Consider the following 23,489-nt stretch of genomic DNA (forward strand, 5'->3'; position numbering starts at 1 on the left):
TCAACATTTTACCTTCTTCTAAGTAGTGGGTCTATTTTTTTTTCCTTTGTTTGTTTCCATAGCTAAAAGTTTTTCACTGAAAAAAGAAAATTTGTTAAATGGCTTGAATAGAAACCAGATTTGTAGATCTTGCTTTCTTCAATCACTCTTTGGCTTGTAGTAGTTTTTTAAGAATCTCAAAAATCTCAGCTTTTTTTCATGCCCTGAAAGTGATTGTAATTGTACTCTCCAGAAAATTTCTGTAACCCACAATATCGAGCAAGCCTAAATTTTTAATTTTGGGTCCCATTTTCATGCTGAAAAGTGAGTGTAATCCATTGATTTTTCTCTTCTCCACCTGCTCAAAGTCCATTTTTTTATTCCTTTACAGGTCATAAATGTCACCTAATTGAGTTTGATTTCTTCAAGTATTTAATTCATTTGGTCACCTGTCGAAACATTTGCTGCTTCAGACAAGTGTTTTTTGATTGATGTTATTTCAATGGGCCCAGCAAAATGACTCTCTCAAGTATCTGTAGTTTTTGTCTAAGTGCCGGCTACTTCCTCTTATAAGGTACCATACATACTTCTGAGTACTTTGTTCTGTACTTTTAGATTTTGTTGTGTTCAATTTGAGTTAAATTTACTTCTTTTGTCTAAATCTTGACTACTTTGTTCTGTAAACTTTGCTGCAATGTGTTTGGCATTAGAAAATTTTGAGCTTTCTTGCTTTTTCCTCACATATTGTGTTCCATTGGTGCAGTTCAATGATCATAACCATGTTTAGATGCTTGAGAGGCTTTTAAAGTGGACACTTTGTGTTGATTCTCTGTAGAAAATATGGTTCAACTGGACTTGAATTCACATTTCCTGCTATATGTCTCTGTTGGGTTCATGCTACTTCATATTGTTGTTTCACTTTCACAAATTCCATTGGGTTCAAAACTGTCTGTTGCCGAAAACAAGTTCTGGGTTTCCTCCAATGGCGATTTCTCCCTTGGATACTTTAATCATTCTGATCTGCCTAACTGGTTTGGCATTGGCATTAGTATCAATTCCAAACACGTCCCTACCTATGAACAGACCGTGGTTTGGGTAGCCGGACCGGAAATTTCTGTGAGCAACCAGTCTTTTTTCCAGCTTACCGAAAATGGGGAGCTGGTTTTGTATGATTCCTTAAATGGCCAATCTGTGTGGACTTCCAAAACAAGTCAGTTATCTGTAGCTTCTTCGGCTTTTCTCCGAGATGATGGCAACCTTGTGTTACTTAACGATAAAGGATCCATTGTTTGGCAAAGCTTTGACACTCCATCAGATACAATTCTTCCTGGCCAGAACTTATCAGTCAACAAAACACTTCGAGCGACGAGCAGAACCTCGATGACAAGTTATTATAGTCTTCACTTCAACACGTCAGGCCAGTTGCAGTTAAGATGGGAAAGTGATATTACTTACTGGACAAGCAAAAACCCCAATGCTTCCAATGTCAGAGCTGTTCTCACATCCAATGGAGTATTTCAACTGTTGGATGGAACTTTGAAAACCCCGTTATGGTCCGTTTACGGAGATGATCATAATGATACGGTGAAATTCCGGTTTCTTAGGCTGGATGCTGATGGAAATCTGAGGATGTACTCGTGGACGAAAGATTCAAATTCGTGGAGAATAGTATGGCAAGCTGTTGAAAATCAATGCAATGTGTTTGCAACTTGTGGTGAGCATGGATTCTGTGTATTTAACGCAACTGGTTTTCCAGAATGCAAATGCCCATATGATCAGGCATCGACAGGTGGACACTCGAAATGTTTGGTTCCATATAAAGAGGAGGAATGTGGATCTAATTCAAGTTTGGATATATTTAATCATACGCACGTTTATGGTTTTTATCCAGTGAATGATTCGTTCTCCCAAGCTAACTTACATCAATGTAAAGCTCTGTGTAAACATGATCGCCACTGTACAGCTGTGACGTTTACAAATGAAGGAAATGCAAAATGCAAAATGATGACGACTCGTTATGTTACTGGTTATTCAGATCCTTCTCTAAGTTCCGTATCATATATTAAGCAGTGTGCTAATCCAGTGGCTGTGGATCCAAGTGTTTTTCGGAATCCGATTAACTCGTCACCGAGTTCTCCGCTGGATAAGAAGTCGAATAGCTTGAAGCTTCCCTGTCTTGTTGCAGTGGCCGCAGGCGCGTTCCTCGTCTTTATCATAATTCAGGTCGGAACTTGTTTCTACATCTACCGGAGACAGAAGGAAGCTGCTTCAGCCTTACGGAACTCAAAGGGATTAATCACGCTATCTTTCGACGAAATCAAGCAAATCACAGAGAATTTCAAGCATCAAACTGGGCCGACGACATTTAAAGGTACTATAGACAGTAACCAACCGGTAACAATCAAAATGCTGGAACAGGAAGTTGCCGAAGAAAGAAAGTTCCGAAACGCGGTGTTGAAGATAGGAAACATTCATCACAAAAATCTCGTCAAGCTAAAAGGCTACTGTTGTGAGCTTGGTCACAGATATTTAGTTTACGAATATGCTAAGAACGGCTCTCTTCAGAACCATATGGGAGGAGACTGTAAGCTGAGGAGCAAGAGGAAGCTGCTGACTTGGCAAAAGCGAGTTGAGATATGCTTGAGTGTGGCAAGAGCCATTTGTTATTTGCATACAGAGTGTAGGGAGTTTATAAGCCATGGGGATTTGAAAATTGAGAATGTTGTCTTGGACGAAAACTTGGAAACCAAGTTAACTGAATTCGGTTTGAAAGAAGAAGAAGCTTCTGCAGAGAAAGATGTGGAGGATTTCGGTAAGATGGTGTTGACACTGTTGAGTGGATGTCAAGAAAACAAAGATATCTGCGAATGGAGTTATCGAGAATGGATTGAAGGGCGAGCTGAAAACGTGGTAGATAAAAGATTAATAGATGGTGGTGCTGACGTGGATTTTAGTGAGCTGGAGCGTTGTCTGAGGATTGCGTTTTGGTGTGTTCAACAGAATATACACATGAGACCGTCAATGGGGGAGGTAGTTAAGGTTTTGGAAGGAACATTGACAGTTGATCCGCCGCCGCCTCCGCTTAATTTCCGAGAAACCCCACCTGAAGAGCAGGATGAGGACCTGGAGTAATAACAGAATGAAAGCTTGAAGACCCAGCCGTGGCAAAGTAAAGTTAAAGGACTCAATTGCTAGTGTAATCAAATTTCAAGGATCTACCAGAAAATATGCCTTGAAAATTTCATTTCATATCGATTTGACTTTACTTTTGTAATTTTAGTAGGACTCTGACTATGCAATAGCTATGGCATTAGAGAGGAGCTTTCAGAATTGTAGGATTGTTGAGAATATTCCGAGTTGTAGACTTGTTGGAAATGTTTTGAGCTACAGGCTTGTTAAGATCTTACTGTTCCGAGTTGCAGGATTGTTGGGCCCATCCTGAGTTGTAGGCTTATCAAGAAAGTTCCGAGTTGTAGGCTTGTTGATAAAGTTCGGGGTTGTAGGCTTGTTGGAAACTTTCGAGTTGCAGGCTTGTTGAGGTCATACCTTTCCGAGTTGTAAACTGGTTGGAACATTCCGTCTTGTAGGCTTGTTGGCACAATTTCTAGTTGTAGTCTTGTTGACACCTTTTCGAGTTTTAGACTTGTTCAGAAATTTCAGTGTTGTAGGCTTGTTGGAATCTTTCGAGTTGCAGGCTTGTTGAGATCATTCAGATCCGAGTTGTAGGCTGGATGAAACCATTCCGAGTTGTAGATTAGCTGGAACCTTAGATTTGTAGGCTTGTTTTCTCCTTCTGAGTTGTAGGCTTGTTGAGATTAATCAGAGTTGTAGGCTCGTTGGAACCTTTTGAGTTGAAGGGTTGTTGAGAACATATCTTTCCGAGTTGTAGGCTGGATGGAACCAAGGTTGTCAAACTCGAGAGTCTACGTAGACTCGTTTAGGGGACGTAGACTCGACTCGGCAAACTCGACTCGCTAACCCGTAAGAGTTTACCGAATGTAAAATTTACAGTTGAACTAAAAAATAAAAATAAAGAAATTCATACTTATATGTCTAGAAACTTAATTAACGTTACCATTCCATAGAAAATAATTAGAAGATAGGTCTAGAGAGAAATAACTAAAACAGATGTCCTTACGAGTTACGAAACTAACTAAAAGCAAATTTTAAAAGAAATCAGGCAAGATCATCCAATCCTTTGTCACTATCATCACCAACTGAATTAGAATCATCCTCAGGATCTTCATCCAATGGCACATTAGTAAAATCCCCATCACTTTCATCAATGTTAAAATCATTGTTTGCATTCTCGTCGTTTTGTGGAACTTCATCGTTTTCAATAACTCCAATAATTTGAATACCTTCACCATCATCGTCATCGGCAACCCCAACATTAACATCATCTTCCGTTTCGTTATTTATTATCCATTCATTATCCGACTCAATCTCATCAAAATCAAGAGCAAGAGCAGATGTTCTTTTTCCTTCATTGCTTGTTAACTTTAAGTTGTACATGACATAAACTAAATCATTCATCTTCTTTTGATGCAAACGATTTCTGGTCTTTGTGTGAACCATTTCAAATGCACTCCAATTTCGTTCACATCCAAAAGAGGTGCAAGTTAAGCTAAGAACTCGAATAGAAAACCTCTTTAATTCTGGACACTTGTCCCCATAGAAATCCCACCATTCTCTAGGAGCCATTGTTCTCACGCCATTCTTGGCAGCTTCAATTCCAAAAAATCCTCTAGCATAATGAAAATCAGTAAGCTGTGCATTAATCTTCTTCTTCACTTCATAATCAGGCACCAATCTCTTCATGCAATCAAATAACCCTTCCTTAACTTCTAAATTATCATTGTTAAATGCTGGAGAGTAGTGCGAACGAGGGTTCAAATAATAACCAGCTGCATGCAAAGGTCTGTGAAGCTGAGATTCCCATCTCCTATCAACAATCGCCATGGAACGATTCCTAGTTGTAGGCTTTGGCACAATTTCGAGTTGTAGGCTTGTTTCCACCTTACCGAGTTGTAGGCTTGTTGAGCTTGTTCCGATTGTAGATTTGTTGGAACGCATCGAGTTGCATTCACATTGAGATCATACCGTTCCGAGTTTGTAGGCTCGCCGGACGTTTCCGAGTTGTGGGTTCGTTGGAAAAACTTTCGAGTTGTAGGCTTGTTGCCACCATTCCGAGTTGTAGCCTTGCTGAGCTTGTTCTAACTTGTAGGCTTGTTGGAACATTTTGTTGAACGATTATTAGATATTTGGTCCCTATATTTTGATAGATATTAGGATATTTGGTCCATTTTTCTAACATCCATTCAAATTAGGGCATGACAAGTTTAGCCAATAAGATGATGATACATATTATTTATAAGTATAATAATTTTCAAATCATCTTCTACGTATCGGTAACGTAGAAATTATTATACACGTAAATTAAACGTAAAATTTAATTAAAAAAAATGTTGTTTTACATCTAATAATGAACTTCATACTATTGAAGGTAAAAGTAAGTCACATAGGTAAAAATTAACTCAATCCCCTATGTATTTGTTTCCAATAGGTCAGACACAATTAAAGCCGGATTTATAGTTTATTATGAACAACATAATAGAAAATATATAGCGTAAAAGTGGAGTTTATGTGGCCAACAAGGAATTACTAGCACTATATAAAGAACCCTGATAGGCTAACTAGGATTTATTATACAGTACTACTAAAAACCTAGAAACCCTCTCGATATCTCAATAGTTCAGCTGTTATGGTGGCCGCAATAGCTGTTCCCCAGGTATCCTTGAAGGAGAACAAGCTCAAACCTCAACTCGACATCTCGAAACGACGCCGCTTTTCTTTGCCAACATTAGGCCTTCTTCCCATATCACAGCCAACTCCGATCGTCACCAAAGTCGTCGGCCTGAATAACAACGACAACAACAATAATATCGAATCAAGTGATGATTTGGAAAAGTTGCATGTACTCGGTCACGGTAACGGCGGGACAGTCTACAAAGTCAAACATAAGAAGACCTCCCAACTCTATGCTTTGAAAGTTGTTCGTGAAGACGTCTCTACTTCTTCTAGTATTCGTCGCGAGATCGAAATTCTTCGTGGCGTCGACTCCCAACACGTGATTCAATGTAACGGCGTTTATCAAGTTAACGGAGATATTTCTATCCTAATGGAGTACATGGACTGAGGTTCCCTAGACGCAGTACTAAAGAAGAAGAATTCGGGGAATATAATTCTTAACGAGTCTACTCTCTCGGAGATTGCTTGCCAGGCACTCAAAGGGTTGAGTTACTTGCATTCCAAGTTAATTGTTCACAGAGACATAAAGCCCGCGAATTTGTTAGTCGACGAGAACATGGATAGGGTTAAGATTGCTGACTTCGGCACTAGCAACATACTTTCTCGTAAGCTTGATAGATGTGATTCTTATGTGGGTACTTGCGGTTACATGAGTCCGGAAAGATTCGACCCGGGTTCACACGGCGGCTCATACGACGGCTACGCGGAGGATATATGGAGTCTAGGGCTAACTTTGTTCGAACTCTATTTGGGTCACTATCCCTTTCTACCCAAAGGTCAAAGTCCTGACTTTGCTACGCTCATGTGTGCGATTTGCTTCGGAGACGTACCAGTATTGCCGGAAGGAGCTTCAGACTAGTTTCGGGACTTTGTCGGGTGTTGCTTGCAAAAAGATTCAAGTAAGAGATTGTCGGCATCGGAGCTGTTGAATCACCCTTTTGTATGTAGATGATCCTAGACGATCGATTATTAGCAATAATTGTAAAACGTGATTCCTAGGAATTATTGTAAAACTTGAATGGATTTATTAATTCCAGTTTTGTTTCTAACTCGTTGTAATGCGAAATATGTTTTGTATAATATCAAAATCTCGACAAATGCTCTAGTGTTAATTCAAATGTTGCAACTAAATATCATGCTTAAGTAAAAAAAAAAAAAAAAAAAATTGTAATCAAATTTCAAGGATCTACCAGAAACTATTCCTTGAAAATTTCAATTCTTATCGATTTGACTTTACTTTTGTAATTTTAGTAGGACTCTGACTATGCACAGGCATTAGGGTTAACCGCTGATTTAATTTAAGATAGACGTGCAATTTTTTTGTCCCCAAACTGTAAGAGAGAGTGAAGATGAAGGCTAAACCTAGTGATACTATTTTTTACCATTTGACATTTGGGAATATTTTCACGTCGTCTGTGATAGATGGGAAGTCAAGTCTACGTACTACGACATCTTGCCTAATACTCCCAAACGGGAAGTCTTTAAACTGAGATTTGTCTTTTCTTTCTTTTTTTTTTTTTTTTTTTTTTTCTGTGATAGATTGGGGATATTTTCATGTCGTCCAGTGATTTGCGATGACGATGATGACCAAACATGGCTAGTTTTGAAAATAATATAAAAATAAAGCTTATTTTTTCCTTTGAAAAATAAAATCCATGCAGTAACAGATATGACCAAAGGATAGCTCATCTAGCAAAGTGTAAACAATAATACTTCAGGTAGGAACATGCATGAAAAAGTCTGCTTCAGGCAGGGCTATATATATATTTTGACAGAAGCTTGTTAAAATTTTATTGAGTCTATATATAATGTCCAAGTTACCACTCCATTGATTCAATAATTATGGTATTTCATTGAGTCTAATAATGTCCAAGTTACCACTCCAAACATGCTTAACATAAAAGATTGTCGAACTTTCGGTGGCCAACTGACTCCATTGCTCAAAAAGTTCAATAATACCCCTTTGAATTTGATCGCATGTAGTTTTGGGTGGAAAATGAATCGAATAAAAACGAATGGAACAATAAATTGATCATTATTCATTTATGTTCATATTTTAATTTTTTCTTTCATTTTTCGTTCATATTCATATTAAGTAATATTTTGAATCAAATAATGTTATAATTTTATTAATTAAAATTATGAGCTGAAATGAATTATCAAATTTTTCATGTTTATTGTCGTTCATGAAAAAATATCACAATTTTATTCGTTCGTATACGATCGTGTTTAAAAGTGAACCGCTCGCGAACGAATTCCTAAAGTGAACCGCTCGGAAACAAACTTTTTACAAATGAACACAAACTATCAAATTAACATCAACATATATATATATTATTGCCACCCATAATGTTCTCTATACTCAATTACTCCAATCCTGGATTGGAAACATTGCTTTTGAACAGTAAGGTATTCGCGAATTATATATGTGGTTTATCCTCTGGATCGATCATCAAATTTTCATGTATTTGTATGTAACCTATACATATCAGTATGAGTATTTGATCATAACCGAATTCCACACTTATATAAGTAACTATTATAAATTTTAGTTATGTTTTGAATATTAGTATTTGAAATCCAACAACGAGAAAATTGAGACAAATTAAGATCCTAACTATCATAATGATTAGCGTCTAATTTTTCAAGGCAGACATCCAAGTGACTATGAGCATATATTGCTATTTTAGGTTTGAGTTTTGATACATTGACCATTTACTTTTATGTTCCAGACAAACATATAAAATTTAGCCTGGAACATATTCCTTTTTCTATATGGATTCAGTGTTACATCACGTTAACAGATTCCCATCATCATTCTTTTAACATTCCTTTTCTATATGGAAGTACTGATCATCTAAAACATTTTGACGTCTGGAACAATTTTAATTGCATGTAATTTATATATAACGTACGTGTATGAGTCACCTTTTCATGTAGAGAAAAATTTATTCGGTACAAAATTCCAAGGGGAAAGTGTTTTCTTTTGTTTTTTTTTGTTTTTCTTTTTTTTTTTTCAAACAAACTTTTTATTAACCAAAAAGCACAAAACTGTCGGATTATATACAACCTATATAAATTCAAAATTTCAAAATACAGCATATACCTATCTCCAACTATTCAATAAACTCAAAACTGTACAATTCGCAACACCAACAGCTAATATCACAGCTGCACGAATTTGTCTCATCACATGATTAGTACTATCATTTTTTTCTTGAAATATGATGAATATTCCTCTCCAACCACAGATAATATACTACTGTTGCAAACAAAATTCTTCTTAAAATTGCCAATTTAGACTTCCCAGTTGCTTTCCTCATAAACCAAGTCAATTCCTAATTCCATCTCTTAGGACTTCTTCTTACTTCACAATATGGCATAACAATCATCCAAACTGCTCTAGAGAACACGCAGTCAAAGAAAAGATGATCAATAGATTCTTCACATTTGCCATAGAAAACACAAGTTGCATCAGTGCTAATACCCCATTTAAACAATCTCGTTTTGACAGCAAGCCTATTATTAATTGCCATCCAGAATATCATACTATGACGAGCAATTAAATTTTTATTCCATACTAAACTGGCCCAATTAACTTTCACAGAACTAGTTCTAATGGCATCATATCCAGATTTAATTGAATACTGACCCGTAGATGAAGTAGTCCAGCAAATTAAGTCATCCATATTATCAGTAATAGGCACAATCTTAATAATCTCCCAAGCTACTTCAATTTTAGAGGAAGCAAGATTTGAAAGATGCCACGAGTCATTCCTCCAGATATCACACACTCTAACTTCTCTTCTAATCCCATTATCACCACTAGCAATACTTGGAAACCTATCATGAACGGACTTTCCACCCAGCCAAAGGTCAAACCAAAATGAAGATACAAGTTGTTCTAGGTTGTGCTTGAATCCAGAGGCTTACGAACTCCCCAATAGCTCAGTTTCGATAACCGATTCTGAGACACCCAGACTGCTCATAATGTTGTTTTCTCACACAAAACTTTCCAAAACTGCTTGCCAATTGCTACTTTATTCCAACATTTTAAATCAAAAATTCCAAGTCCTCCTTCTACCTTGGTTCTACATACATTCTTCCAAAAAATAGGACTCTTGTTCGACTTCTCAGTGCCAGACCACAAAAACGATCTACAATTGCTATCTATCAACTTTATATCTGTCTTGGGCAAAAGGAATGTCAAGTACTAATAAACTTACATATTTCGTAAAACTGACTGGATTAAAATTAGACGGCCAGTGTAAGAAAGTGATTTCGTTGCCCAACTTCCCAGCCTGCTAGCCACTTTCTCAACTAACTCCATGCAATGTTTCATTCTCAGTTTGGAAGAGTTTAAGGGAACCCCCAAATACTTCATTGGCATTTGTCCTTGTGAAAATCCACAAGACCTCAGTATATTGCCCCTCTCACTATATACTCCTCCACTCATAAAGATAAAACTTTTCTCTTCATTCACAAAGATCAGAGACATCAGAAATTCATTAAGACATCCCAACAACCAGTTCACAGATAAACCATCACCATGACAGAATAACATGAGATCATCGCAAAGCATAGATGATTAAGTCTAAGGTCTCCACAACCACGATGAAATTTGAAGAAACTAGGAGGATTTTTCAATAACCTAGTCAAATATTCCATGATCAAAATAAAAAGTAAGGAGGAAATAGGATCACCTTGTCGGACACCTTCATTCCAGCAAAGTACCCTTCCATTGAACCATTTATCCTCAATGAATAGAAAACACTTCTTGTGCATGCCATAACCCATGAGATGAATCTGAAAGGAAATTGATAGCCCAGCATAACTTCTTCAATGAAATCCCAGTCGTAAGCTTTCCGCAAATCGATTTTGAAAGTACACTGCAGACTTCCCACATTCTTGTGATATCCCCTAACCACTTCATGTGCCACTAATATATTGTATGAAATAACTCTTCCCATGATAAAAACTAACTGTTGAATGCCTACAAGATCAGGAAGCACACATCCAAGTCTAGCAGTCACAATCTTCGATATAACTTTAAAGCACCGTACAACATGCTATAGGTCTATAATCCTTTAAGTCCTGAGGATCTGCACATTTCGAGATAATGGTTAACAGTGTGGCACTAAATTATTTAGCTATCTGCCCTGTTCTGAAAAATGACAATACAACATTTGTAAAATCATTTCCTAATACTGGCCAACTCTTTTTGTAAAAGTAGGCATTGTATCCATCAATTCCAGAAGCTTTATTTGATTCAATCAACCACAAAACTTCCTTCACCTCTCTGGCAGTCACTTCTAGACTCAGATCCCTTGATTGTTCTTTAGAGACCATCACTCCTCTTAAGAACACTTCAGGATTCATAAAAGACATTCTCTTTGCCCTGGTGCCCAGTAATTGTTTATAGAATTCTAGCATATGCACACTAATAATCTCCTGATCCGTACAAATTTCCCTAGATGGAAGCTTCATGCTAGTAATACCATTACGAACATTCCTAATCTTCATGGACTTATGAAAGAACGATGTGTTTGCATCTCCATGTTCTATCCAATCAATTCTGGCTTTTTGAAAATAGAAACTTTTTTCATAACCCTTTTTAATTCCACAACTACAACTCTTTCTTCATCTTGTAACATAACATTCATGGGATCCATCTACAGATTGTACTGTACATTTTTCACAAGCAGTTTCAAATTATCTACTCTATCAGAAATCTCCAAAAACTCATGCCTATTAAGACCATGCAACTCTCTTCTTAATATCTTAAGTTTTTGTCAAAGGGAAAACATAGGATTCTCTTGAACCAACTACCTCCAAGTCCTGACACTAAAGAATCAAACACTGATGCTGCACCCACATGTTGTAGAAACGAAAAGGTTTACAAGACCCCCTCTCAAAAGCTCTCAGATGCACAATAACTGGTGAGTGATCATATATGCCTGGCTCTAAAACTTCAGTATACACTCCAGGGAAAGCATCACTACAATTTATATTAATAAAACTGCTATCTAATTTGCACCATATTCTTCCCTCAACCTCGTGGTAGTTAGACCATGTCAATTAGCAGCCTTGGCTTGTATTCTCAATAAGCCCCGTATCAACTATACACTTCTCAAAATTCCAAATATCAGCTAGCCCCAATGGACTACCCCCACCTTATATGTGCTTCTAATCATGGCATTAAAATCTTCCCGAACTAACCACAGACCTTCTACCCTCTGTTCTAGCTGCCTTAGATCATTCCACAATTCCATCCTATCACTAACATCATTCAGTCCATACACAACAGTTCAATTAATTACAACGTTATCAACAATCATCTTGTAATTAATCCACTGGACACTTATATGAGTTTTATTCACCTGGACTTTATCAACATCATAAACTAACCATATTCTACTATTTGGGTAAACTACAGAATTATGTATTAGTTTCCAGTTCCTAAACCTCACACCTTTCCACACTTTCTCAACATTTTCAATTAGGACATGTGTTTCTAAGATACCACAAGCAATTAACTTCTTACTAACAATCAGTTGCCTTACCTCTGATTATTTTAAGGGGGAATTGAGTCCCCTTATGTTCCAACTTCCAACTATCATCCCTTTTTAGGGAGTCGACCTGGCAAAACCTACTTGATCAATAATTCAATGGATCTTTCAGTAACAGACTGTAAAGGTTGGAACGAATTACTGCTTCCTTCCACTGGCGTCTTTGAACGAGTTAGAATTACTGGCACACTTTGCACGTTCAAAGCTAACACGACCATCTTCTTCTTCCCTTTAGAAACCTTCTTTTTCTTTCTAGGGCCTATTGGAGACCATTTATTAGCCTCATCTATTGAAGGAAATTCAGGAACCTCAACTTCCACACGCTCAGGCTCCGCTTGAGACTTCTCCTCCACCACTACAGTCTCTTTCTCCACAACTGGAGCAAGATTATCAACTTCGGGCACATGAACAACCTTCTCACACAAAACCTGATCTGCCTTCATTCTTCACTTGTCAGTGAGATGCCTAACTTTCTTACACTTGTCACAAACCGAAGGAATCCATTCATATTCCACATTCTGAAAGAACTGTCCACCTCTATCATCTGCAATTCGAACCTTATCTGGAAACGGACCAACAACATCCATCATTATAGATATTCTAGCAAACCTTAACCGAGCTTGGTTGTTTGTGATCTGATCTGCAATCAAAGGTGTGCCTAATACACTCCCAATTCGACTGAGGAAATCTTCTTTCCAAAATAACAACGGAAGTAATGGAAGCTTGATCCAAACAAGGACCATGTCCACTTCATCCATTGGGAAATCCATTGTAGCTTTCCACTCTTTTAGCAACAACGACCTGTTATTGAACGAAAGATACCCACTGGTCAACGCTTGAACCTTCGCTTCTTCAGATCTGAAGTTCAGCAAGAATAAATTCTCTTTAATCAAATTCACATTCAATAACCCCTCTGCTCCCCAATGATTCATTAGAAATGATCGTAGCTTAATGAATCTTGGTTTGTCTCCATACACAAAATCAATCAGAGCGTGCTGCCAGTTTTCAACCTCAGACACAACCTCTTTCGCTTTGAATCTCACAAAATTTTCACCATTTTCCACCACCGACGAAATATACCTCAACGAATTCATAGTCGACTTAGTTCGATTTCCACCAAACAAGCTATTCCATGGCTTCTTCACCTAAGTCGTAGCCTCAGGCGAGATTACACCAATAACCCCTACATCTTCATCCACAGTCACAGATCCATCACCACTCGACCCAACAAGAACCTTATCAGAAACATTCGAGGACATCATCCTAACTAGACACTCAAAGAGAGAACGCGATCGGACAAGGGTTCCTTCCAATCAGAGACGGCACGACGTAGACGAGACTACAGATCCCCGAGAGAAACCAGAGACCATCGTATTTTTTCCCAGAAAATTTACGTGCATCTTACTGTGTTTTTTTTCCCTTAAATCCGGAAAAGTGTATTTTTGAAGTTACTTAAAAAGATAATAAATTAATAATCTAATAATTTTTTAATTACATTTAGGATATCTTCAAATAGTAAAAAAAAAAAAAACTTTAACTTTACTAGCTAATAATACGACATATTAATATAAATATGAACATCAAATAATAACATTTTTTTTTTGAAGTCAAATAATGATATATTTTTATTTCTTTAGATTGAAATTATATAAATTATATACATTTTTTTTTATAAACAACTCATAAATCCTTATATATTTCAGTATTTTTTAGAGGAAAATCTTCAAACCACCTAAAGAGAAAATGTCAAATTATCTGGTCATGTGGTTGACAAATTATTTTTATTTCTTTAGATTGAAATTATATAAATTATATACATTTTTTTTTAAACAACTCATAAATTCCTTATATATTTCAGTATTGTTTAGAGGAAAATCTTCAAACCACCTAAAGAAAAATTATACTATAAAAGGTTGGGATAAAATCGTCAAAAATATTTTTAAAATCTTCAAACCACCTAAAAAAAATATTTTGATTGAAGGGATAAAACCCCAGAGATACAAAACAAACAAGCAAAAGAACAAAAACTCAATTTGGAAAAAATTAATCAATCTTGAGATAATTTTTCGTTGGAGTAATTGCCTCCGAGTAAGTAGCGTTTTTGAGGATCAAACCATTTTTGAGACCAAAATCAATTATGGCTCTTGCTTCTTCTTCGATATTTGGAGAAGGGGGGATAGTTTCATTGAAGCACAATTGCTTAAAACGTCTCTTTTTGTCCGAGTCAAAATCCTTAGAATATAAGCACGAACCAATCGGGATAGGAGTGGAATGAAGAGGGCCGATTTCGGGGATAGTCTTAACACGAGCTGATTTCCTATTGAGGTGGACAAATTTTGATAAATTATTTGTGAGGTAGATGAGGGAGGAGCTTTTCCTAGAGATGATTTTGAGAGTCGATAAGGCCAGGAAATTTTGAAGCTAAGAGGGAGGAAAGATCCAAAATGAAAGAGGGAGAGATTAAAGCATGAAATAATTCATAGATAGGAGAACTTGGGAGGTTGACTGGAATAGAGGTAGATTTTTATCACTAAAAAAATTAGTTTGGTTAAAGACTTTGTCATTTCGAGCTCTACAAACATGGTACAATGTTGCTATATTGTGGGTCTCCCTCTCTTGCTTTGTGGAAGATGACACTTCTCGCGTTAGATCGTGGATCTTTGGTGTAGTATGTCGAAATTTCAAAGAGGCTAGAATTGCCTTTCACGACGACTTCTTATCGGATAAGTTGCATGTATTTCCTCATTGCTTGTTTAGCTGTGAAACTGTTGAAGTTTTGAAAATCCAAGCATGTTTCAGTGTTCTATAATTTCCATCACAAATATCGGAATAAAATTCTGATATGCCTATGTTTTTTCTAGCAGATTTATATATTTACACCTAGATCAAATTGAAAAGGGATGTACAATGTCCTATTAGTTTAGGTGATTATTGCTCCATCCATTCTCTATGATTTATGGTTAATATATATGTACCTTAATTTATGTAAAATGAGATCTGAGTTATGTCTTTTGAAGTTCCTATTTTGATCATATGCAAACTAAGCAACATTCTTTGTTACATAGAAACAATAACCAGCTCGACAACCTCTCACTTAGAAGCAACACTTTGGAAAGACACTAGCTAGTAATACGGCATATCAATATGAATGTGACCATCATATAAAATAATGACATTTTTCTTTTAGATTCAAGTTATATAAATTATATACATTTTTTTATAAACAACTCATAAATTTCTTATATATTTCAATATTTTTTAGAGACAAATATTCTTAAAACCTCCTAAATAGAAAATGTCATATTATTTGGTCACACTATGGTTGACAAATTAAAATTACTATAAAAGGTAGGGATCAAATCGTCAAAAATATTTTTAAACCCCCAATTATTCAACAATATAAAAGGTTTCCAATCTCATACATCCATGTTCTTTATCACTTCTTTGATATCCACTTTTATATTTGATTCTAATTGTTTAGTTAAGTGTTCTTATATTTTGATGTTGGGAAAGGATGGTGGAAATATCAAGTTTTAGACAAATAGTTATCTTTATATTTATCTTGATTGGATTGACGATTTACCAAAAAAGAGGTACGAAGCTTAACTTTTTAGTTACTTTTTATTCAGAACTAGAGTTGGCAATTTGAACTTGATCCACATGGATCTAATTCTGACATGTTAAAATCCTATCCGAATTTTAGCCCCCACGGGAGATTTGATTCAAATTTAGGTGATTCAGATCCTATTTGATTGTAGGGATGATAATTTGAATATGGATACTTGTTTTCTGTTTTAGAGCTCTCCTCATGGATTATATATTACATCAAATATCGGATTAATATATGGATACTTGTTTTCTGTTTTAGAGCTCTCCTCATGGATTATTACATCAAAAATCAGTACGCAACACATAGAGGGCGTTAGTGCTTAGAAGTATGAACCAACTTTTGCCAGTTAGTGAGCCTGAAAGGAAGAAGTTGAATGGTGAAAATGAAGGAAGCGGTCGTAGCTTAAATGATTCCCTGATGCCATTCTAAAACATATCCTATCTTTTCTTCCGACAAAATATGCTTTTCGAACAAGCATAATATCCAGAAGGTGGTAGTACATGTGGACTTCCCTTCCCAGCCTTGATTTTAAACTTGAAGACTATGTACCTGATGATGAAAGGAAATGCTTTGTGGACTTTGTTGACAGAGTATTTATTCTTCATGCTGTACCTCGAATACATAGATTCTCCCTCTCTTGCTTTGTAGAAGATGACACTTCTCGCATTAGATCGTGGATCTCTTGTGCAGTATGTCGAAATTTCAAAGAGGCTAGAATTGCGTTTTACGACGACTTCTTATCGGATGAGTTGCATGTATTTCCTCATTGCTTGTTTAGCTTGAAACTGTTGAAGTGTTGAAAATCTAAGCATGTTTCAGTGTTCTATTTCCATCATAAATATCGGAATAAAGTTCTGATATGCCTATGTTTTTTTCTTTTTGTAGATTTATAAATTTACGCCCAGATCAAATTGAAAAGGATGTACAATGTCCTATTAGTTTAGGTGATTATTGATCCATCCATTCTCTATGATTTATGGTTAATGTATCTGTACCTTAATTTATGCAAAATGAGATCTGAGTTATGTCTTTTGAAGTTCCTATTTTGATCATATGCAAACTAAACAACATTCTTCGTTACACAGAAACAACCAGCCCTAGGTGATTATTGATCCATCCATGCTCTATGATTTATGGTTAATATATCTGTACCTTTATGCAAAATGAGATCTGAGTTATATCCTTTGAAGTTCCTATTTTGATCATATATGCAAACTAAACGACATTCTTCGTTACACAGAAACAACCAGCTCGACAACCGTCAAGACAGTCACAACCTCTTCCATTATTATTTGCCTGAGTAAACAAGAAAGGAGAAAATACCGTACTAGGAAGATATTCAAAATACAATGGCATAGGATCGTTATCAATATCGTTGAACAGCATAACCGGCTCCTTTTCTTTCTTTCCTGAAATATCAAGACTCAGATAGCCTCTTGGAGGTTAAATTAAGCCAAATGGTTTCCTCCTCTTCTTCTATCATTAATTCTTTCTTGTTAATCTTATACTTAGAAGCATTCTAGGAGTCAACTTATTACAAAGGGAAATGGCTCGGAATAAAGAGGTTAGCTACTAATGCAATTTCTTTTTCTAATTATACTTTGATTTAATTTATGCATAATGTATTACTTTTCTTGTTTACCAGCTGTTTAGTGAGCTCTCTGTTCTCTGGTTTATTATGCTTTCAAAATTTGGGGGAAAAATAGAGTTGTCGTACTTTTGATGCTATCTATATCTCTACATCATGTATAGATGTACATAACATTATTATTTGATTGTAAGTATGGAATTGTGACCAGCATGCTGCAATTTTTTTTTTCTAGTGGTATTCTTTCTTTTGGTGGTTATATATTGCATAATGAATATATAGCATGACTAATTAAATTAAAATTCTAGAGTCCAAGTGTGAGAAGTCTCGGAGGGAGAACCAGATCATCGAGGGCTTTCGGCCTTTACGCCTGAGACGAGTACATGATGGAAGAGGCAATGCCTGATGCAGGAAAAGGCGGAAAAGTTGCAGGAGAATTTCAATCCGGGAAGTGCATCATCGGGCGCACTGGAGCAGGGACTTTCAGGATCCACTTAGTAGTTCATGGAGGTCACCAGGCGCACGACGTGGCAGTTTTGGAGGAGATACATGAATGAACTACTTGGAAGTTTTAAGTGGTTGTAGGATGTTCGGGCATGTGCACCATGTGTCTTCAAATCAGATAAACGTGGGCGAGGTTTACGCCTGGCGTACCACTTGTACAAGGAGCGGTTTAGCTTTTTAACCTTGTGAGTTCATTGATAGGGCAATCTTAAAATTTCTAAACTGTTGGTTTCCGCACTTATTATTGAACCTCGGTTCCTTTGCAATAAAAAAATGCCTATACAAACCTTATGTTTTCATATTTCCAATACATATGTTGCGCAAATATAAAATGTGTGACAGTCGTTCCTATCGCTTGAGGGTAGTGTAATGTGTCAGCCCATATTTGTAAAGCTACGTGAAAGTCGATGTGCTATAGTAATTGATTTGCACTATTCCATACCAACAAGTTGCAACTTCTTTTCGGTAGCTCATCAATAGAAACTCCAAAGTTGAGCGTACTCAACTTGGATTAGAATTGTGATAGGTTACCTTTGGGAAGTTTCGGGAAGTTTTCTCAAAATTTTTCATGAACGTGCCAGTGAGAACAAAGCATGCTGGAAAGGCATGTGTTGGTCTGTGGAGACAGTCTTGTTGATTCTATGGCGATGTCGTGCCACCGATACTCGTGTCCAGTAAATATGATCACCACACCAGAAGGAGTTAGGTTGTTACAAAATGGAACGGTCAGTGTCACATGGTCAGAAAGTGAGCCTTCAGGAACGCTATCCTACCTTGGGATATCTCTAACTATCTCAAATCAATGGAGAGATGCTTACAAAGTAAACTGAACGGTGAGATTGAATTCTCCTTCCCTATAAATATGAGATCGATCTTCATTTTATTATCAGGTTACACACAAATAAGAGAGAGAGGAAGCCATGGATCTGAAGAAAAAACCTTATCTCAGTGTTACCCGATCTATATGATACTTATATGGTTTGACCGTATAAGTTACCACTTCTGAATTGAATAAGGATAATTGTCCTTTGAAAAAAATCTGAAGCTTTTAAGCATTTAAAAAATTTATGTAAAAAGTTAACGGTAGAACAATAACAAAATATAAAGAGAATAAGAATATAATATGGCAGATAATTTCAAAATAAAAGGGAATATGTCATATTAATTATTCAGTCAATATTTTATTAGCAGACTAAAATTATATTATAAAAGGTAGGGATAAAGTCGTCAAAAATATTTTAAACCCCTAATTATTTTAACAATATAAAAGGTCTTGAATCTCATACATCTATGTTTGTATCATCTCTTTGATAGCCACTTTGATATTTGATTTTAATTGATCTAGTTAAGTGTTCATATGTTGATGCTATGAAAGGGATGATGGAAATATCACCAAGACAAATAGCTCTCTTTAGATCTATTATCTCAATTGAATTGATGATTTACCAGAAAAACATAAAGAGGTATGAAGCTTAATTTCTTGTTAATTATTTTTATTTATTCATCTTTAACTCAAACTAGGAATGGCAATTTAAATCAAAGACTTATGTAATCTATGAAACTAGTCATTGATATGCATTTCTAATCAATCAGGCCCTCGTCCCTCCCAGATATAGGAGTTAAAAAACACCCCCGAATTAGGTTATCAAAGTTTTTTTGGTTTATCGTTCTACTTTCGTTGTTTGATGTTTATTATACTATTTCAAATTCCGCATAATTAAAATAGCATAATTGGAAAATATATTGTTGTGCCTGAGTTTTTTCATCTCGACCGAGGTGATATAATCTTCGAGATTCAGACTAATTACAACCTTGAAAAAATCATATTATATGCATAAAGGTCTTGAAGAATATATAGGAAAGGGAAGTTAGAAACTTGAAAGAATAAGAACAACAAATGAGGAGGAAGAGAGAAGAAAAACATAATCATAGGTTGCATCATGAATTTCACCAAAAATGCATAGCTCTATATGTTGTATGTGTGGAGACTGGAGAGAGTACTAACCTTTGAGTTTTTCTTGATGGATTTGACTATTTGAGTGTTATCTTCATCTGGTGCATTCTTTGAGAACTTGTTTGCTCTTATGTCTTCTATCTGTCTTCGGTAAGACTTTTTATTTTATTTTTATCTTGGATCTGAGGTAATTGATCTCTCATTTTCATCCTCTCGTTCTCTGATCAACTTCCACTCAAAACATCAAATTTCGTACATTCATCACTTAATTATCCGGCTATGTTGTTGACTGAATTTTGACAAGCCATGATTCAATATTGGTCCAATCTTAGAAGAACTCGTTCTTGTGCTCTGTCGTAACTAGACATCTTGAATTTTAATTTGAGCACAAGAATTGCTATTTTTCATGCCGGGAATACAAATTAATTAGCTCCAAAGTCATGTGGAAGTTTCTGTTTAAGAAGGCTTCTCTCATTTCTTTTTTTTTTTAATGATATGGATAGATATATTTCATTTAGTTTGCCACTATATAGGCAAATTAAGCAAAGGCAATATAATCTCATTCGTTTTAAATCCCAATCCCAATGGCTTAGTTCGTCCACCTCAATATCCCTTCTTGTCACCACTTTGTTGTTTTCCAGTTGATACACGCAATATTTTCAAACTTCGCTATATTTTCAATCATTCATATCAGTAAGATTTACGGAATTCTATTTTTCGCAAAGTCTACTATTTACATCATGATTATTTTGCATTTTGTCAGCTAAAAGTGTCGCTTCTAATACTTTTTCACCGCTTTCTGAAAAATTCGTTTTGGATGGCAAGACTTAAATGGAAACGAATGGTAAAAAGTGTGGCAAAGTATATTGGTTTTAATGTTAAATATAATGTTCTTACAACTTACTCGATGACAACCATTAGAAAATTCACATAGTCTTGCATGCCGTCCGAAGCCACTTTTGCATCTTCTTTCTTACCTTTTTGAGTGTGAGTTTTTGTTGATTAATTTGATCATATAGAAGGTTACTATTTAGCCTTGCATTTAAATAGTTTCTCTCGGCCAGGATTTGTACATGTTAACTCATATTTTTGTTTGGCCAATCTCTTTAGGAATGGTATTGCATGTTTAAATAGCTACTTAAATTTTGTGTTTTTTTGGGTGCAAATTACCTTTTATTGTTGCCCAAAGAAATATACTACTCAAAAAAAATTTCTAGATGCAACAATCTGCATCTTTACATCATTGCTACTCTATCAAAACTTCTTTATGTATGTGTCCTTTTCTATGAGCTAAATATAAGGAAATACAATGTTTAACTCTCTGAATTAGACTATGAATACTAACAACTTCATTCCTCCAGATCAAAACGTATTACGAGCTAGTTTGCATTGTAAGCCCTCCAGATCATCCAGTCTTCTACTTTGAGATTTATTCTTCAAGGGCGAACAAGTGGAGGGTTGCTAAAACTGAGTGCTATGATCTTGGAGAAGCTAAGCCGAAAGTCGACGGATTTTACTGTAACGGGAATGCGTATTGGGAAACTTAAGTTTAGTGTTCATCTCAAAATATATGTACATTATGCTTATCAGACACCTTTATTATGTCCTTGCATACGTTTAATTTGTATCTTCAATCTCAATATCTATCTATATATATGTTATATGTACGCTTAATTTTTGGTATTAGTGAGAGCTGTAAAATTGATTTTTTTTGGATATGTATTATGGCCGAATCTTATGTGGCTATGCTTGCCTATAAATGTCATTTTATCAATGGAAAATTGAGGGTTAAAAATCCAAAAAATATTTGTTAAGTTTATCTTTTTATTTTGGTTGAGGGTAGATTTCTGTTGAATTCTCAAAGTTTGCTTGTTTATTTTGAAGATAAAATCTCGTCATCTTCTTTTTCTTAAAAACATAATTTTCGTCTTTTTAAGGGGAATTAGAGTTTCGATCACTATCTTCATTTAGAGAGAGCTCTCAACTTTTTATGTTTTATCTTTAGAAATCTAGCAATTCCACAAGAACAAGCGTTAGCAATTCCACAAGAACAAGCGTTCAACTAAAGCTTTTTTTTGTCTCTTTTATTAGTTTTCTCGTCTCGTCCCGTTTGTTTTTGTTGGTTTAACTTGTGATTTTTGTCACGCGTTTCACCATCACTACATACTCTTAATCGTTATGTAGCACAATACTGGTTGCACGAGCTATGTTTCATGTATGACATGTCTAATGTGACATGCACCAATGACTATATGAAGCACTATTCACGTCCACTGTAGGCGAGTGAGAGATATTGAGCTTAGACACCTTTGTAGGAGTTAGACCCGAATAAGTTCAAGGGTCGATTGTGTACTTTTCCTATAATCATAAAGACTAAAGAAGAATTAAGAAGAAATGAACTCTAATTAATTAGGGATGCCTTACGGCACGCACAACTTCTACATAACATTTCATGCCGCGCACACGAGTGATTAAATACATACAAATGTAGTTTGCTATTTGTTCGTGTTGTGATGCACGTATATATGAAGGAGTTATTACTGCTATCATCTGTTGGATACAGTGCTTTTGAACAGTATGGTATTCTCGGATTATATATGTGGTCTACCCTCTTGATCGATCATCTAATTTTCATGTATTTATATGTAATCTATACATAACATTATGGGAATTCGATCATAATCGAATTCCGCACTTATATAATTAGGTATTATATATATATGTTAGTTATGTTTTGGATATTAAAGTATTTGAAATCTAACAATGTGCATATGTGAAATCCCTTACATGTACACTTAAACAACTATCATAATGATTACCGCCAAGGCAGACATCCGAGTGATTATGAGCATATATTGCTATTTTAGGTTTGAGTTTTGATGCATTGACCATTTACTTTTATGTTCCGTGCAAACATATAAAAGTGGATTCAGTATTATATCATGTTAACAGATTCCTACCATCATTTTTTTTAACACATTCCTTTTCTATACGTAAGTATATGATCATCTAAAATTTTTTGACATCTGCAACAGTTTTAATTGCATGTAATTTATACATATATATAACATACGTGTATGAGTCACCTTTTCATGTAGATAAGCATTTATACCGTACAAAATTCAATCCCAAAAGTATATTTTGAAGTTTCTTAAAAGAGATAATAAATTAATAATCTAATATATTTTTCTAATTACATCTAGGATAGTTTTAAATAATAAAAAAAAATACTTAACTTTATTAGCTAATAAGGCATGTTAACATAAATGTGATAATCATATAAAATAGTGACCTTTTTTCTTTAGATTGAAATTATTGTATATATAAATATTAATTAGTTTATCTATTTTATAAACTACTCATAAATTCCTATATGTATTTCAGTCTTTTTTTAGAGGCATCCCTTCAAACTTCCTAAAAGAAAAAGTACCATATTATTCGGTGTTGACAAATTGAAAATTTATTATAAATATA

At 35.4% G+C, this 23,489-nt stretch overlaps 1 protein-coding gene and 1 pseudogene across 1 annotated transcript; both read left to right on the forward strand.

The window, feature by feature from the left end:
- The first annotated feature begins 819 nt into the window (after positions 1–819).
- On the forward strand, positions 820–3,111 carry LOC139883694 (G-type lectin S-receptor-like serine/threonine-protein kinase SD3-1). Its single transcript, XM_071867835.1, has one exon. It carries the CDS (start codon positions 820–822, stop codon positions 3,109–3,111), a length of 2,292 nt encoding a protein of 763 aa, XP_071723936.1.
- A 2,632-nt stretch (positions 3,112–5,743) lies between these two features.
- LOC139883695 (mitogen-activated protein kinase kinase 9-like) lies at positions 5,744–14,778 on the forward strand (annotated as a pseudogene).
- The last annotated feature ends 8,711 nt before the right edge of the window (positions 14,779–23,489 follow it).

Source organism: Rutidosis leptorrhynchoides, unplaced genomic scaffold (assembly GCF_046630445.1).
Source record: "Rutidosis leptorrhynchoides isolate AG116_Rl617_1_P2 unplaced genomic scaffold, CSIRO_AGI_Rlap_v1 contig437, whole genome shotgun sequence".
Taxonomy (NCBI): Eukaryota; Viridiplantae; Streptophyta; class Magnoliopsida; order Asterales; family Asteraceae; genus Rutidosis; species Rutidosis leptorrhynchoides.